The 17,622-nt window shown below is 56.0% G+C and overlaps 1 protein-coding gene across 1 annotated transcript; it reads left to right on the top strand.

Moving 5' to 3' along the window:
• The first annotated feature begins 5,477 nt into the window (after positions 1 to 5,477).
• Positions 5,478 to 15,269, top strand: TNMD (tenomodulin). Its single transcript, XM_064426350.1, has 7 exons — positions 5,478 to 5,528; positions 6,066 to 6,191; positions 9,759 to 9,899; positions 10,693 to 10,794; positions 12,519 to 12,672; positions 13,829 to 14,001; positions 14,749 to 15,269. Exons 1-7 carry the CDS (start codon positions 5,481 to 5,483, stop codon positions 14,956 to 14,958), a joined length of 954 nt encoding a protein of 317 aa, XP_064282420.1. The 5' UTR covers positions 5,478 to 5,480; the 3' UTR covers positions 14,959 to 15,269.
• The last annotated feature ends 2,353 nt before the right edge of the window (positions 15,270 to 17,622 follow it).

Here is a 17,622-nt window from a genome sequence, read left to right as displayed (position 1 = left end):
ATCAATGGGAGATTTAATGACATTCAAAGAAAAATTAACTGTGTTGAAATTCTTCAGTTTAATGGATCCTTTCTTGATTAGTAGCACGTGGGAGTAATCTCAACTCTTTCTTTACTTGCTTTAGAGTAAACAACATTAATGCATGTACCAGGTGACAGTAAAATAAGGCAGGAGACATTGTGGTGCTGCACTGATTCAGTAGGAAATGTTCAATATGTTAACATTAAACACTTCAGGTTTGCTAAGCAGTGATAAAATGCTTGTTATTCTTTTCACACAATCCCAGAGCAATGCAGTCCCTTTTACCAAAATCTTTCTTCTCCCTGTGGGTTCCCCCTTCCAAGTTTTTGGTTAAGGTAAGAGACTGACCTGGCAGTTCCTCAGAAGGGACCCTGGTGCCTTTCCACATTCTGACGAGTTCACTGCTGGTACCCAGAGCATCCCTGCATCCTGCACAGCACCCCACACCTGCAGCCCCACACCTGCACCTCTGCGGGCAGCCAGGCCAGCCTCAGACGGTCATCACCAAACTGCCTGCTGCTAATGAAGCAGGCTGGCAATTAACTGCTGCCAGCATCCGTGAGCAGGGAACCAGTAACAGCCCGTGGTGGGTTTGGGTGGTGGGCAACAGGGGCAGATCCCTGCAGGGCAGGGGGAGACACCAAGCCATCGCCCCCAAGTTATCCTCTTCTTGCTCTCCTTTCCTGCACATCCCAGAGGAGCTGCAGACTATTCCTTAACAACCCTCAAACTATTTTTAATAAAAGGCTTTTCGGTGTGGCACCAACACACACGGAGCTTTCAATTACACTTTAGCTGTCCCAGTAGGAAGCAGCTGTTTATTGGGAAAAGTGACTTACGGTAGTGCAGGATTACGGGTTTGCTCTTTGCATTACAGGTATTCAGAGCCCGCTGAAAATAAAAACTGCTCAGCTCACATTCCACAGCTGAGCTAAGCCTCGTGCATGGGGAAGCATTTCGGAGGAAGTTAAGTGCTTGAAGTAAAACTGTGCAGTCTTCTGGTAGAACAGAGACATGAAATTGTTATTTATCAAGATGAAACTGGCATTTGGATACAATTCTCCGGCGCTGTTAATAACTTCTGTTGCCGAGGGAGCCGCGAGAGCAGCGCGAGGCGGCTGTCCCGGAGCTCACGGGAGTGGGATTTTCATGGGCTGTGAGCAGGGGAAGCTCATGTCTGCTGTAATAACTTTCTGGGCGCCCCCGTCACAACGGCCACCACGAATTTATCTTTTTCTGTTCTCTCCCAAAGCTTTGTCAGTTTTGAGTAATTTGCTGTGAGTAGCAGCTGCTGGAGTGCCACATGGCCACGTGCGCCTCCAACACGAACTCCAGCTCCCTGAGCACTTTTATCATCATGATTAAGTTTCTTAACTTGAATCAAGGATGTCTCTGGAGTTCCCTATGACGATGTGAACTTAAGATAAACAATGAATGATGAATAGGCCAATTACTGAAGCCTCTCTTACTGAAACCTTCGGCTGAGGCTGGCTGATAAGAGGAGGCACACGTCCTCTCATCTGGCAAATGTTACCAAAAATTGGATGGCTTGAAGCAAAGACATCCTGGGCAATCAGGCACTGGCTAATGAGTGCCTTTATTTTATATGTGATTTTTCCCTTTGTCTGTTTGCTGTCCATAATGCTGGAAGTGCAGAGGGAACCCCCAGCCTGAGCCACATGCTGCAAGTGCTGTGCCATGGACAAATCCCTGCCCTTGGCCCCCAAATGCATCCCGGCACAAGGCACAAAAGCAGCAGCAGCACAGTCGAGGGCTGCCTGGTGGTCCTGCACATCTTCTGGGCTAAGGAAGCCTTTCCTGAGAGGCCCACCCAAAGAGAGGAGCAGCCATGCCCACAGCCTGCCAGCGGGCTGGGAACACTTCGTGGGTGCAGCTGCAAAGGGATGCAGAGAGCACAGCTGAGGGTGGAGGGAAAAGCACCTTGGAGCAGGGCTGCAGCACTTCAGCCATGCAGCCAGCCAGCACTCAGGACATGCTTGGGGCTGCAGCAGCAAAAAGAGCAAAGCAAGAGGCATTTTCCCTACTGAGATCTCCCCGTGGCAGACAAGGACAAGGGCTGCAGTGGAGGTGGGCACAGAGGGGTCCCTGGGGTGCTGGGGCTCTGTGTTGCTCCTCTGGCCCCTTCCAGGAGCAGGTGTCACCACTGCCAGCACTGAGAGCTGCCTGGCACCACGTGCCACAGTAAATGATATGATTTACTTACTACCTATGGAATTGCCCAATTAATTCACTATCCACATTAATATTATGGCTCATTTTTAACTTTACTGTCTCCATCGTTCCAATTTAGTGCTGCTCAGAGATGCTGCCACTGACCTTAATGGGTTTTTCATTATAACAAAGAGCACGATATTAATCACGAGGGGCTTTCAGCTGGAGGCTGCTGCCCAAACCCCACTGCTTTGAGGAGCTGCTTTTTAGTGGTTTGGGGACCTATTTTATTTCTGCCAGGCTGCTCACCCCCGCTCACAGCGTGTACAATCCTTTGTGCTGTCCAGGAGGAATTTCTTGGTGTAACATTTCCAGGCACAGGGATTTTATGCGGCAGTCAAGCTACGCTGCAGATATGATAGATTTTTCTGGGCAAATTGGAACACGGAGTAGAAAACTGAAAGGATGCACCAGTCATAGCCAATGAGCCTCTTATTGTCCTGTATAAAAATCAAATGCCTTTTAATCATTTCAAATGTTCTTCTGGGTATCAATTAGTCACACATTAATATCAGTATTGCTTCTCTTCCTCAGTTTACATCAGATTAAATTCTCCCCTGTCATATACACTCGCTCTCATTAGCTTCATGGAAAATTAGTAATTGTTCCCTCTCCATTGGCATTGATGGGAGATTTTCATCAGAACTGCTTTTTATATAGAGAACCTGCTTGTCATATTCAGGATAGTAAGAGGTTTTCCCCTAAAATTATTGTCTTTTCATAAAAAAATACCTTTTTTTTTTTTTTTTTTTTTTTTTGCCTCTGAAACCCTGGAGCCTGAGCCAGAGCATTAGAGAATGGGGGAAAAACAAAACCAACATTTTCATGAGTGTCATCCTGCAGTTTCTGCCCCTCTCTGCATCTCATGTGTCTCCTTGCCAGGGTCCAGTGGCTGTGGCACAGCCAGGGTGCAGAGGGGGCACCAGGGCTTGCCCAGGGGTTCGCTGCTCTCAGAGCCCTGATGCAAGCTGGCTGTTCAGAGCAATCTGTGCAGAGCAGCAGTGTGGGGGGCTCTCAGCCTGCTCCCTGCCCTCCGTGGGGCCAGCCCACTCCGTGCTGAGCTGGCCTGGGGCTGGGTGTGTGCCTGTGCCCGTGGGGGCAGTGCCCACCCCCTGCCCCCAGCCCTCCGGGGCAGCGTGCCCAGCTCTGCAGGAGCAGCAGGGCTCCAGCCCAGCCACAGCATCCCCACGCCCCCACCACCCACCCTGGCCTCTCATCCCTGGCACTGCCAGCGCTGGAAGGGGCCTGTGATATTTATTGAGTTTTATTAACTCCCAGCCCTGGGAGCTTCTCACCTCTTGCAGCTAATTCAGACACCCGGCTCCTGATGGAGTTACAGTGATTGCCATTAAAAAGCTTGACATTTTCCTTACAACAGTAATAAAATAATAATGCCTAATTTGGTTTATGAGTGGTATTTGCAGTGTTTCCTGTGCCTTGAGTGGGGGATATGGTGAAGATCTGCTGATCAATTATGTCTGCTTAGCAGCACTGCTGTAATTCTTTCCTGTAATCAGAACCATCTTTCAGTAGAGCTGCTCCAAAGTTTTCCTCTGAAACTCTAATTTTGACAAGAAAAGAAAATGTTTTCAAATACTTGAGTTTCCAGTGAATGACAAAAGCTTCCGAGATGAAACTTTCTGCTGGGAAGTGGAGACAGACAAACCCGGTGTCTGCACAGATTTGCTGCATTTAGATTTCCAAAACTTCTCAGATGTTTGCAAAGGCTGCCTGTGATTGCTTTCCATTAAAAGGGGGATTTTTCTCCTCCAAATAACCTTGTCAGTATGATTCCCTTCTGTTATTACCATCTGAAATATTAAACCCCCCGAGGGTGTTTTACACCCCTAGCACTGCTGAGGGGCTGTGGGGTGAGGAGCTCTGGGGCCAGGGAGCCCAAACCCCTTTGCAGGGAGCCCAAACCCCTTTGCAGGGAGCCCAAACCCCTTTGCAGGGAGCAGACACACACCAGGCACAGCGCCCAGCACACACATGTGCACAGTGCTCTCCCCAGGCCATTCAGCATCTCCACTTCTGTCCCTCCAGGATTTACCCCTGGTTGCAGGCAGCAACATCCCAGTGCTCACAAAGCCAGTGCCAGACCTGCTAAAAGCAATTTCTTTCTCCATTTCTCATCCTGAGCAAAATTCGATGTGGATTTTCTTTTTTCAGTGCAATTTTAATTAGTGCATGATGCACTTTGGGTTTTTATTAGAGTAAACAGCTTGGAAAAAAAGTCCATGCCAGCTCTTCTACACCAGGGAGCCTCATCCTGTTCAGACCAGAAACCTCACGCTGGATTTCTGAAAGCCTTTCTTAAGATGGGTTCATTTCCATGAAGAAATGCTACGATTTCAACCAATGGAAATTTTTGAACCCAGAAAAAAAGAAAGAAAAAAATTAGTCAGGAAATTCCTGGCTGGGCTGACTTTGGGGTGAGGCTGTGCACGAGAGGGAGAGCTGAGGGCTCGCCCCACACACGAGCTGCACACGTGGGCACACTGCATGGCCGTGCACAGCCTGCTCACCTGTGCACGTGGCACACACACCTGTGTGCACACACGTGTCCCCTGCCCTGCCATGTCCCTGCCATGCCATGTTCCCTGCCATGCCCATGTCCCTGCCATGCCATGTCCCCTGCCATGCCGTGTCCTCTGCCATGCCATGTTCCCTGCCATGTTGTGTCCCCTGCCATGCCCATGTCCCTGCCATGCCATGTCCCCTGCCATGCCATGTTCCCTGCCATGCCGTGTCCCTGCCATGCTGTGTCTCCTGCCATGCCCGTGTCCCCTGCCATGTCCACGTCCCCTGCCATGCCGTGTCCCCTGCCATGCCCGTGTCCCCTGCCATGATGTGTCCCCTGCCATGCCATGTCCCCTGCCATGCCCGTGTCCCCTGCCATGCAGGGACCCCGCTGGCAGCTGCCGGGCTGTTCCCACACACTCAAGGACAGGGCAGCAGTGTCCCTGTCCCCAGGCTCATGGGGCACGGGCACTCTGGGCACCTCCAGCCTGGCACATGGGCCGAAGCATGGGGCAGAAGCAGAGATCAGAGAAGCGTGACCCCGGCCGTGTGTGACAGCCAGCAGCGCTGGGGACAGCAGCGCTGGGGACAGCTGGCGGTGCCCCCGTGGGGGTGGCCGTGGCCGAGCCTTCCCACCGCGTGTGCAGCCGGAGGCTCCGTGACTCCTCCTCGGAGCGGGCTGGCTCCGCGCACACGGCGGAGACATGGGAGGGACGGCGGGGCGCAGCCCGGAGCACTGCCGCTTTCTGGACGTGAGTTCACCTTGCCTTGCCCCGGCACCCCTGGGTGCCGGGAGTGTCCCTGCGCTCCGGCACCCCTGGGTGCCGGCAGTGTCCCTGCTCTCCGTGCATCCCTGAGTGCCGGGAGTGTCCCTGCGCTCCGGGCACCCCTGGGTGCCGGGAGTGTCCCTGCGCTCCGGGCACCCCTGGGTGCCGGGAGTGTCCCTGCGCTCCGTGCATCCCTGGGTGCCGGGAGTGTCCCTGCGCTCCGGGCACCCCTGGGTGCCAGCAGTGTCCCTGCGGTCCCTGCATGTCCCGGCACCCCTGGGTGCCAGCAGTGTCCCTGCGCTCCATGCACCCCTGGGTGCCAGCAGTGTCCCTGCACTCCGGGCATCCCTGGGTGCCGGGAGTGTCCCTTCCTCCCCCGGCACCCCTGGGTGCCAGCAGTGTCCCTGCCGTCCCTGCATGTCCCGGCACCCCTGGGTGCCCGCAGTGTCCCTGCGGTCCCCGCGTGCCCTCCTCCCGCCGAGCCCCGGCACGCCCGGCCAGCGCTGCCTTCTCGTTCAACAGGCAGAGCCGCGCAAGAAGGGCTGCCCCAGGTACCAGCTCTGCGGACTGCTCTTCAGCCTGCTGCTCCTTGCCCTTATTCTGATATTTTTTGGTGTCAAGTACCTCTGGAACCCAGCGCCCAGAAAAGTAAGTAAAAACTCTTTGATCCGGCATTTCAGAGCGCTGCTTCCCCAGACGGAGCTGTCCCCCTCCCCTTGACTCGCTGAAACTTTTAACAGCTCTCCAAAAGGCAGGCAACTTCACAAAATGCATTTTCTCAGACCACAGGTATTCATGGGACTTTTAGAAATCGTTGTATTATTCATAACTAGCTTTTACTTTATGCAGGCTGGTTTTTTCCCCTGTCACGGCGTTCTTTCCCCAGTTGACAATTACAGGGAATGGGAGCTACGCCATGAAGAGTTAAAGTTTCTCTTATTTCACCGGCAGCAAATTTTATGACAAGTAAGAAAATATTTTCCATTTCATTTCAATTATCTTGCCAGAAACCGGTGGAAAAGTCATTATGCCACCGCATAAAGAGGAGAGAAAGCCAGGACGCAGTGGTGATTGATTGTCATGGATTATATTTCTTACTTTAATGTGTCTGCAATGTGAGGGACGGTGAGACGGATTAGCTTCTGGAGGAGCTCCTGCTAACTGGATTGGGCTCCTTTATTCCCAGCCACAGCCAGACACTGCTGTGAGTGCTGAGCGTGTCGGGGTGGCAGCAGGGCTGTGCCTCCCCACCATCTCTGCCCGCTGCAGCACCCTCACAGAGCTGCCAGAACCCTTTTTATCCCCACCCCAAGTGAATCGTTTAACCTTCAAACCCACAGCCTGCCTGCTGCCCCTCATCCTGCTTTCCTTCGCATTTCCATGCTCCTCCAGGAGGCCCTGCTTTGCACCCCATCACCAGTGGGTTCTGCTGGCTCTTAAGAACATCTCCAAAATTCCTGTGCACAGCCAAGGCAGCCTCTTTCCCACGCTGGCATCTCCAGTCTGCTCCCTGCACTGTCCTGGAGCTGCTCCAGCCTGGCCAGGCCGCCCTCCTGCCGGGCAGAGGAAGCACCCTGCTCGCTGGAAACTTTATCTTCTTATCAGCAAATAGAATTAAATACCCCCTGAAATAAAAGGAAAAACAATAAAAGCCATATGTTCCTCCAGAATCCTGCCAAGACCATTATAAAGTCTCTACTGTTCCTAGAAAAACAGGGGTCATGCCAGCCGTGAGGGGAAGAGGCTGTTAACCCCTGGAGGGGCGGTTTTCTCCACGCAGGGACAATGCCTCAGCCTCAGAAAGGACATCCAGAGCCCCGGCCCTTGGGGTCCTCACGGGTGGAGGATGGAGTCCATGAGCACCCCCCAGCTCCTGATGGGCAGGCAAGCAGGGTGTGAGGTCACCAGAAAGCAGAGCTGCTCCTGCAGCAGGGCTGCACACAGACAGCCCAGAGCCCAGTGCTGCCCTGCCCCTGGGGCTCCTCCAGCTGGGCCAGGAGTCCTCAGGACAAACAGGCTGGAAGCTGGTAACGCTCAAAAATACCAGCCAAGGGGAATTAAACTCTTTAAAGAGCATGAAACCCTTCAAGCTTCCTTCATGAACTGGAGAGTGGAAAAAAACTTGAAAGAAGAGTTGTTGCTCTGAGGGGTGGCCTTGGACACGGCTCTGCCCTCTGCACAGCAGCCTCCTCCAGCCAGCACAGCTGATGATTCAGCTAACGAGGGGCTCATCACAGCCTTCAGAGGGACATATTTCAGCCGTTCACCAGCAAGTGTCATTTTCAGCCCTATAAAACATCTCATAGCTCTCTGAGCAGCTCAGAGCTGGCAAAGCCCAAGTGGGTTAGCTGGCTGCTGTGCTGGCCAAAGTCATTCTCTGTAAATGGAGGAGCACTTGAAGGTAAGGTGCCACCCGGGATCCTGCCCTCCTTGAAATGATTTATGGCACTGTGTGCATTTTGTCAGTCAAACCAGCGGCCTTCCACCCGTTTTGGGCTTCAGACAGTTTTACCATATCATAAAATCCATGGAGAGCTGTATATCTTTATAAAATCTTCCTGCAGAGCAAGAGGAGATGTCCGTGGCTGCCAAGGCACTCATCACTCCTCTGACCTTTCAGCAGGGGTGAATGTTCCCATCAGTTCCCGTCTGCACAGGCAGTCCTGCACCCAGCTGGGTGCCAAGCAGGGGATACCCATGCTGGGAACACTGCTAAGAGGCTTTGAGCCCCGAGGGAAGGGATGTGCAGGAGCCGGGGCACTGTGAAAGGGAGTTTGGGCTGGCACTAAGGGCAGAGCTCCTGCCCCTCACCAGTGGGGCCAGCTCCTGCCCCATGGCCATGCCGTGGGATGAACAGGGCTCTGCCATCCCCGTGCCCCCATCTCTGCTCCCTGCCCGGTGGACTCGAGGGGATTTGCAGAACCCCTTTACTTCCACACAGCGCCGTTCAAACGAGGCTCCCCAGGGCCCCGCAGCTCTCCGCCGAGCCAGCAGGATCGCTTTTGTGCTTCAAATAGCATCTGCCAGTACTCATCCTGTGAGGGTCAGGCATCCGCAGGACCGAGCCCCCGCGAGCGGCGGAGCGCGGCCGCTCCCGGCGGCTCCCGGGATCAGCGCCGCCGGGAAGCCGGCTGCCAGCGCCCCGCGGCTCCGCAGCAGCCCGCGAGGAGGCCTTTGAACCGCAGGCAACCCTTGATCTCCTCCAGGCAGAGGGAGGCTCTTACCTGTGCCTTTCAGGAGGAACAGAAGGCACAGAGATGGAGTGAGTGAGCTGGGGAGGGCACGGTGGAGCAGGGGAGCTGGGGACACCGTGATGGAGCAAACCAGGGATGCAGCATGCAACAAGCAGACGAGCAGGGAGAAGGGAGAATGAAGCACCTGTGGGTTCAGGAATTCAGTCCAGTCTGGGGTGTAACCAGGCTCATGCCACAGAAAGCACCAGCAAAGGCTGAGCTGGGGCAAAGCTCCTGCTGCAGGGGTGTGAGCAGCATCTTCTCCCAGGTCTGACACACCTTACCATCCTCCTGGCTGCAGGGGTGTGAGCAGCCCCTTCTCCCAGGTCTGACACACCTTACCATCCTCCTGGCTGCAGGGGTGTGAGCAGCACCTTCTCCCAGGTCTGACACACCTTACCATCCTCCTGGCTGCAGGGGTGTGAGCAGCATCTTCTCCCATGTTTGACACACCTTACCATCCTCCTGGCTGCAGGGGTGTGAGCAGCACCTTCTCCCAGGTCTGACACACCTTACCATCCTCCTGGCTGCAGGGGTGTGAGCAGCACCTTCTCCCAGGTCTGACACACCTTACCACCCTCCTGGCTGCAGGGGTGTGAGCAGCACCTTCTCCCAGGTTTGACACACCTTACCATCCTCCTGGCTGCAGGGGTGTGAGCAGCACCTTCTCCCAGGTTTGACACACCTTACCCGTGTCCTGGCTGCAGGTGTGTGAGCAGCACCTTCTCCCAGGTCTGACACACCTTACCTGTGTCCTGGCTGCAGCCTGCCCTCTCAGCCAGCCCAGGCTCGTGCCTGGGAGCTGCCTCCCCTGGTCCTGCCCTGGTGATTCTGCTCAGAGCTGGGCTGTGAGGGAGCAGCCAGACCCACGGCAGGGTCCCAGCAGCGTTGGTCACACACCCAGCACAGCCTGTCTGCCCACCGGGCAGCCTGTGAAACCACGGGGAGCTGGGCTGACCCCTGTGTGACTTTGGCCTCCCAGGTCTATGACATGGAGCACACGTTCTTCAGCAACGGTGAGAGGAAGAAGATTGTGATGGAGATTGACCCACTGGCCAGGACAGAGACCTTCAGCAGCGGGAACGGCAGTGAGGAGATCCTGGAGATCCATGACTTCAAAAACGTGAGTGTGGCAGCTTGTCCCTGAGAGCCTGCAGTCCTGCAGCAGGACTGATGGGATCCTGCAGGACGCTGGGGAGTCCCTGGAGCAAGTCCAGGACTATTTATTCCTGCATCAGGGAGAGCAAGACCCAGCCACGCTGGGGATGCTCTCAGAGGAAAGGAGATGTGCTACCTACATAAGCTTCCACCAGTATTCAATAGTGGTGTGCTTCAGCTCCAGTGAAATACATCTCAGAAGCCAGAGCTAGTTATTGGATTTACCCTTGCAAAGGAATGCAATGATCATCAGTCTATCTGAGCCCAGTGCATTCGTCTGCCTGAAGAGCATTAAAACCTCATGACACTGAAGAAGGCTCTCTATGAAAGCTAATTAAAATTTGTAGGGAAATACCCTGTGCAGTGACATATGGCAAAATTTTGAGCTAATAACCTAGCAGGAACTGGGGGCTGAACGTTCATATAACCATAACGGTCAGATGCTGTTCTGCATATTTTTATTTATTATAATGAGAGCTCATGATAGTTATCAGGAGAAGAGGAGCAGAGTAAAATTTTATGACTACCTGCCTTAAAATATTTGTAAAAATCCCAGTTCTCCCACACCATAAAATGCAATATCCCTTATGAGAACCTGTTAGTGCATCTTAGCACCGCTGCTGAACGGAACTGGCACAAAAATAGCAACAGGAAAAATATGAGTAAACCTTCCTCCTCCAGCTGTACCCTGCCTCCATGCGTTATTCATCCTACTGCTTGCCCTGACTGCTTTTTGGGTGTTTGCTTTGATCCTGTAGGGAATAACCGGCATCTTCTTTGTGGGACTTCAAAAATGTTTCATCAAAACTCAGACTAAAGTCCTGCCTGAGACGACAGAGGCCAAGATCCCTGAGCTTGAGGTAGGTGAATAGAGCAGGGCTCCCCTCTGCCCTGTGAAACCCGCTCCTCTCCCTGGCAGAGGGGCTGCCATTCCTCCCATCTGCTCCAGCCTTCCCAGAGATGTGCAATAAAGAAATAATGAGTTGTGATCGCTTCATAAACTGATCTTATTTCAGAGGATTGCTTATGAAAACAAGTGAAAAGAGACGGGATTAGAAAGCAACAGACAAAAGCAGAGATCAAGAACAATAATCCTGTTGTAGTCGAAAGGTCGTAAGGCAGCTCAGGATTAGCAGGCACCAAAAAGTCAATCAAATTGTTTTCTCCAATATTTGAGCCTCATGTTTTCAATGAAAATGAGGCAGGAATAAGGGATTTAAAAGAGCAGCCACATTTAAGAAATGCAAATTGAGACAACTCTTGGCATGCAGAGCTGAGAGGTGGGAAGCCCCAGGCTGGGGCCACTTCCTTGTCCTGCATGGACCTTCATCCCACTGATGTGCCTGATTGCTTCCTGCATCCTGCTGCAAGGAGCCTCACCCTTGCATGCTGCATGGAGAAAAGTGTGGGCTCCAGATTTAACCCCTCCCTGACAGTGTGACAGCTGGAGTGACAGCTCAGTCCCTGACAGCAGTTGTCCCTTGTCCCCGTCCCCGTCCCTGGTGGTGGCACAGCCTTCCTGCCTCCCCATTTGCAAGAGGATGGGTGTTAGCAGATTGAGTCCCCCCTAGGGAAGCTGCTGCAGATAAAAAGCCAGCAGGACACGTGTTTGAAATGAAGCGTGGGCAGAAACACTTCCCTGAATCATGACCCAAATTCCCAGACACCGATTCTTTGATTATGCCCTAAGAAGCTAATAGATCTTTTCAGCTACCGTCGTAAAAGGGATATAACTTCCCAGGCTTTAGCAGAACATTGCCCCGGGTAGAGAGCTGAAATGTAAAACCCAGTGAGATAAATGTAGATTTAAGCTCCAGTCATGTCTTCTTGGAGCCTGCACGCTGCCAGGTCCTGCAGGCAGCACCTCCCTGACCCTGCAGCTTCCACCAGAGACTCCAAAAATGACCCAGTCTGGGTCAGGCTGTGTTGGCTCCTTCCTATGACTTCCCAAAGCCGTAAGGAAAAACTCTATAAAAGAGATATACAGCCCTAGATGCCTTCTGGAGAGAAAAAGGCTTTTTGCCAGCTTGCTCTATGGGCTACCACCACCAACACAGACAGCGTTGCCTTGGCAGAGAGCTCAGCGCAGACCCATCCCATAATCTTTATATATCTCCCTCCCTAAGTGCCTGCCAAAACACACCATGGCCTAATGCAACGGCAGAGACATGTGGTATAAATTACAGAACACAGCCGTGCAAAGAATTTCTGTGAGGAGTAAATTAAAGTGTTCGATCAAAAAATCAGTAGCAGAAGGAGAGAGGAATTAAATCCTGGGAGCAAAGTAGAGCAGAGGTGTTTTAATGCTGTGTTTTGAATGACTAAGGGGGTTCCAGAAGGCTCTTCCAGACAGTGGGGACTGTGCAGGAAAATGGTCTTGGGTGATGAACTGAGAGAGGAGAGCAGGGTGGTGAGGGCTGTCAGGGTGTTGTGTGTGCATCCCGTGAGCCCCAGGGCCAAGGCAGGTGAAGTCCAGCTGCTCTCTGGGAGGCAGAGATGCCTCTGAGCCACGGGGAGGAGAAGCAGCCAGTGCTGGGAGCAGGGTGTGTCCCCACACCAGAGTAATGCCTTGCTCTTCTTCCAGGGACAAGAAATCACCACCACCTACTTTGAGCAGTCTGTGGTCTGGGTGCCTGGGGAAAAGCCCATTCAGAACAAGGAATTCCTGAAGAGCTCCAAAATTTTTGACATCTGCAGAAATGTGACCATCTTCTGGATCCACCCCACGCCAATAGCAGGTACAAGGAGCCATCTCCTCTCCTCTGACTGGGGACAGCCCTGCCACACACTGTGCCCCCTGCCACGTCCCCCTCTGTGACATGGTGGGAACACACTTTCACAGCCTCCTTGTACATCTCAGTCACGAGCACCTGTGACCACAGGAGATCATGGCCAAGCTAATAGCAGGGGCTGAAGACTCCCTCTACAAAGCACTTGTTTCTGCCAGCTCCCCGCCGCCCTGCACTTTGCAGAGTGGCCACCCTCCTCATAACAAGGGGGAAAAAAATATAATCCCTTGTACCTGCAAAGAAAGCAGCGCTGCTGGAAACTGGGACGCCTAAATTCTCGTCACCACATGAACATCAGAGTGTGAGCAGACATCTGCATCTAAATCACACGGCGGGGTTGCCACCTCCAGCTGCTCACCACAGAGCCCTCGCAGAGGTTGTGGCCTCTGAGATGTGCTGGTGTAATTACTCGCTCTCTCTAACCCACTTCCAGCCGAATGAGCCGGTTTAAAAACCCCTGCTGGGCCAGCTCCCTGTGCTCTGCAGCCACAGAGGCTCACAGGCACAGGCCAGCTCACCTGTGCTCTGGAGGGCAGCTGGGCACCCAGCTCCCTGCTGCAGAGGGAGGCTGCTGTCCCCACTGCTGTCCCCTTTCTGCCTCCTTGTCCCTGCTGTCAGACCCTCCTGCAGCAGCGTCCTGGCTCCGTGAGTCCAGCTGGGTCACCAAGGTGCATCCAAGGCCTTTGCCAGGACAGCAGTGTCCCAAGGCTGTCTGGCACCTTCCTAGCAAAGGAAATTATTGCTGCTCTGGTTCTTTCCTAAGCTAAGAGAGCTGAAGCTGGGCGTGATCTGCCCCAGATCACGTTGCTCTGATGGGGCTCTACAAATCCAGCCCCCAGCAGCAGAGCCCACCAGGAGGACGTGCTTCTGCACACCCACAGCCCCTTGCAGCCCCAACAGCACCCAGCCATGGGCATGGAATGAGCCATAATCTCCCTCAGCCCTGGCCCAGGCTGGCTGAGAGCAGGAGGCCATGGAGCACTGGTTTGCAGTGGGCTTTTCGTGTGCCTCGGCACCAAATTCTGGCAGAGACGTTAATTCTTGCTGCTGCATTTGTCCCCCTGTTCCGTAGTTATTGACAGCAGCATTTGGACTCTCCCTGCAGCTCCTGAGCTGGCCAACCTTGAAGGGGCAGAAGAAGAAGACCCTGAGCTGGTGGTGGACAGCCAGAGCTGGCTGGAGGGGGGCAGTGAACAGGAGCAGCAGCAGGACACACAGGCGGGGCCCAGGCGCCGGGCACGGCAGCTCACCGAGGAGGAGCTGCCCGTCAACGACTACGTGAGTGAGGGAGCCCACCATGGGCTGCCCTGCCCTGCCTGAGTGAGGGAACCCAGCCTGGGGTGTGTGAGTAAGTGAGGGAACCCAGCCCGGGGTGTGTGAGTGAGTGAGGGAACCCAGCCCGGGGTGTCCTGAGTGAGTGAGGGAGCCCACCATGGGCTGCCCTGCCCCACCTGAGTGAGGGAACCCAGCCTGGGGTGTGTGAGTAAGTGAGGGAACCCAGCCCGGGGTGTGTGAGTGAGTGAGGGAGCCCAGCCTGGGGTGTGTGAGTGAGTGAGGGAGCCCACCATGGGCTGCCCTGCCCTGCCTGAGTGAGGGAACCCAGCCCGGGGTGTCCTGAGTGAGTGAGGGAACCCACCACAGGCTTCAGGAGTGAGGGAACCCACCATGGGCTGCATGAGTGAGTGAGGGAACCCCACCATGGGCTTTTGGAGTGAAGGAACCCCACCATGGGCTTCATGAGTGCAGGAATTCCACCCTGGGCTGCCCTGGCCACCATCCTGGGCTGTCTTGGCCATGGTCAGGGGTGCCCTGGCTGTGCTCCTTGGGCTGCCCAGCTGTGCTCATTGGGATGCCCCAGTGTGCTCCTTGGGCTGCCCTGTGCACGCCCTTGGGGTGTCTCCATGCCCCTGGCAGCCCTGCTCCTCTCCTGGGTGCCCAGGGTGCCCTGCCAGGCTGTGCTGTGCCCGCTCCCGGTGCCCCAGCCACACTGCCCGTCACTGCCCTGGCTTTGTGTCCTCCCGGCAGTCGGAGAACGGGCTGGAGTTCCACCCTCTGTGGGACGAGCGAGGCTACTGCTGTGCCCAGTGCCGCCGTGCCCACCGCTACTGCCGGCGGGTGTGCGAGCCGCTGCTGGGCTACCACCCGTACCCCTACTGCTACCAGGGCGGCAGGGTCCTCTGCCGCGTCATCATGCCCTGCAACTGGTGGATCGCGCGGATGCTGGGCAGGGTGTAGCCGTGCCCGCTGCCAGGAGCCGGCTGCACACGGGCAGCGCGGCCAGCGGGCACTGCCAGCCGCCGGTCTGCCCCGCCGCCGGCCGCGGCACCTCCCGGTGTCACCCGCCCCTCCCGGTGCCATCCGCCCCTCCCGGTGCCACCCCTCACCTCCCGGTGCCACCCGCTCCTCCCGGTGCCACTCCACACCTCCCGGTGTCACCCCGCTCCTCCCGGTGCCACCCTTCACCTCCCGGTGCCATCCGCCCCTCCCGGTGCCACCCGCCCCTCCCGGTGCCACTCCACACTTCCCGGTGCCACCCCTCACTTCCCGGTGCCACCCGCCCCTCCCGGTGTCACCGGCCCCTCCCGGTGCTACTCCACACCTCCCGGTGCCACTCCACACTTCCCGGTGCCATCCGCCCCTCCCGGTGCCCCCCGCGCCCTGCGGGCCCCCGGCGGTGCGCAGGAGCTGAGCTGCAGAGACGAGCAATAAACGCCGCGTACGAGCGATTGCAAAGAGAACGGAACGTGCTTCGGTCCCAGTCTGGTGCTTCATGGGTGATCCAGCGCCCGTGACTCGGGGGTGGCATGTGGAGGGCCCTGCTGGCTCCTGCTGCTGCTCAGCGTGTCCTGGCCACCGTCCCAGCCTGCCCTGGGTTCTGCAGGGGTTGCTGGCAGCTCAGGGTGCCACCATCCCCTCCGCAGCTGTGGCAGCACGGGCACAGGGAGCTGGCACAAGGAGCTCCCCGAGGAGCCGGGCAGCCAAAGTCACAGGGAGTCCCTCCTGTGGAGGGCCCCAGCTGTCCCCAGCCCTGTCACCAACAAACGGGCAAAGCCTGAGCTGCAGGAGGGAAGTCCTGAGCACCGCAGCTGCCTGAGCAGAACTCTGCCTGCCTCAGGGCTGAAGGCTCACACCAAAACCCCCTGGGCACCCTGCTGCCAGGGCTCATGCCAAAGCCAGGTCCCGGGTTCCATCCCAGGGAGTGAACCTGCTGCTGAGCAGCTCTGACACCCTGCAGGTGGCACCAGGCAAAGCCCTCAGTGTCACCAGGGGAGCACGCTGCCATGGCTGGAATGTGCACACAGAGCAGGGAACACAGACAGGTGCCAGGTGTGGCACCCCCAGGGCTGCCAGCCCCCCTCACAGCCCTGCAGCTCCCACGGGGATGGGAGCACGTTCTCAGGGCAGCTCCCTTCTCCCTGTTCAGGGCGGCACTGACAGAGTGGTTAAAACACTGGGAGCTCCCCCATGGCATCCCAAGGGACACCAGCCTTCCTGACAAGCCCCTTGGGACATTTATCCCACAGAGAGGGGAGGTGCAAACAGCAGGGGGATGTGTGACACCCACCCAGCCACAGCTGCTGCAGAAACCCAGAGCCCTGGGGCCAGGCAGCAATGCTCCTGTCCCTGCTCAGTGTCCAGGCAGGTGACCAAGGTGCACACAACGCCTTTGCCAGGACACTGGTGTCCCAGGTCTGCCTGGCACCTCCCCCAGCACATCTCTCCAAATTAAAGTGAGGTGTTTCCATCAGTGCTGTTTAACCAGGTAAGATCCACCCCCTCTGATGGCTGCAGTGCTTTGCTGCCTGTGGGGATGAGCAGGCTTGCACAAGCCTCCACAACCCATGCTGGTGTTCCTGCAGCTGCTTGGAAAACTCCAGGCTCCCTGTGCCAGCCTCTGCCAGAACCATCCCATCCACCTGGCACCACCTCCTGTGGGTGGCCCAGGCAGGAATCTGCCTGCAGGGGCACGGAGCAGGGTCCTTCCCTCTGTGCAGGCTTTGACAGTGGGTTTATCCAAATCCACTGCTGCCCCCCAGGTGCCCCTGCCCTGTCCCCATCCATCCCTGCAGTGCCCTTGGGCACTCCCCAGCCCAGCTGCCCTGCTGTGACACATGGTGCCTCACCACCCAGCCAGGAGCTGGCAACAGGCTCATTTACTCACTGGGCTGAATGCAACACGAGCTTTGGGGCGTTTCCCTGCAGGTCCCTCCCTCCGCAGCCAGGCTGGCCCGTACCAGGTCACTGCTGGGCTGGGGCAGCTCAGCCAGCACCCAGGCAGCTTTGGCCAGAGGGCTGACACTGACAGAGGGCCACCACTGCTCCCCTGGCTTCACTGCCCTGGTTACACCTGCCTCCTCCCCGGGAGCAGGACAGGCAGCCCCACGCCCAGCCAGACACAGCTCAGATCCAGCCAGCTCGGTGCCTGAGACCCAAAACCCCCCAAGCTTGGCAGAGGGGTGCTCAACTGCTCCACTGCAGCACCAGGTTCACAAAGGCAGAGGCTGGCTGACAAAACAGCCCCAAAATGAGCAGTAACAAATGAATTTAAAGGCTTAAATCCCCATTTCTGGGGCCTGGCACTGCCCTGCCCTTTGCTCCAAGCCAGCAGCCAGCAGGCCAAGGGTGCACATGTTCATACTGGGCTGAAGTTACCCACCCCGCTCCTGGGCTGGGTGCTCCAGGCCCTCAGCTCCAGCACTGTTACACAAGCCCTGTTATGAAGAAAATTCAATTACAGAAGTTATTTGCAAGCAGAAGTGCACCAGTGCACGGTGGAGGAATGCAGACTGCAGTGGCCAGGGGCTCCTGCTGGCCCAGACTGAGCAGAGCAGCCCCGGGGGCACTTGCTGCTCTTCCAGCAGAGGAATTTCCAGCACACGAAAAGAAAAGTCGAGGAGG

This window comes from Passer domesticus, chromosome 7, assembly GCF_036417665.1.
Source record: "Passer domesticus isolate bPasDom1 chromosome 7, bPasDom1.hap1, whole genome shotgun sequence".
In the NCBI taxonomy this organism is placed as follows: domain Eukaryota; kingdom Metazoa; phylum Chordata; class Aves; order Passeriformes; family Passeridae; genus Passer; species Passer domesticus.
Note: the sequence above shows the minus strand (reverse complement) of the source record. Positions and strands in the feature narration are given on the sequence as shown.

What these genes read in the sequence shown, in the direction of transcription:
- TNMD (XM_064426350.1), top strand. Translation starts at nt 5,481, where the DNA reads ATGGGAGGGACGGCGGGGCGCAGCCCGGAGCACTGCCGCTTTCTGGAC. An exon ending in AGCACTGCCGCTTTCTGGAC is followed by an intron (nt 5,529 to 6,065) that starts GTGAGTTCACCT and finishes CTCGTTCAACAG; the next exon opens with GCAGAGCCGCGCAAGAAGGG. An exon ending in AGCTGCCCGTCAACGACTAC is followed by an intron (nt 14,002 to 14,748) that starts GTGAGTGAGGGA and finishes TCCTCCCGGCAG; the next exon opens with TCGGAGAACGGGCTGGAGTT.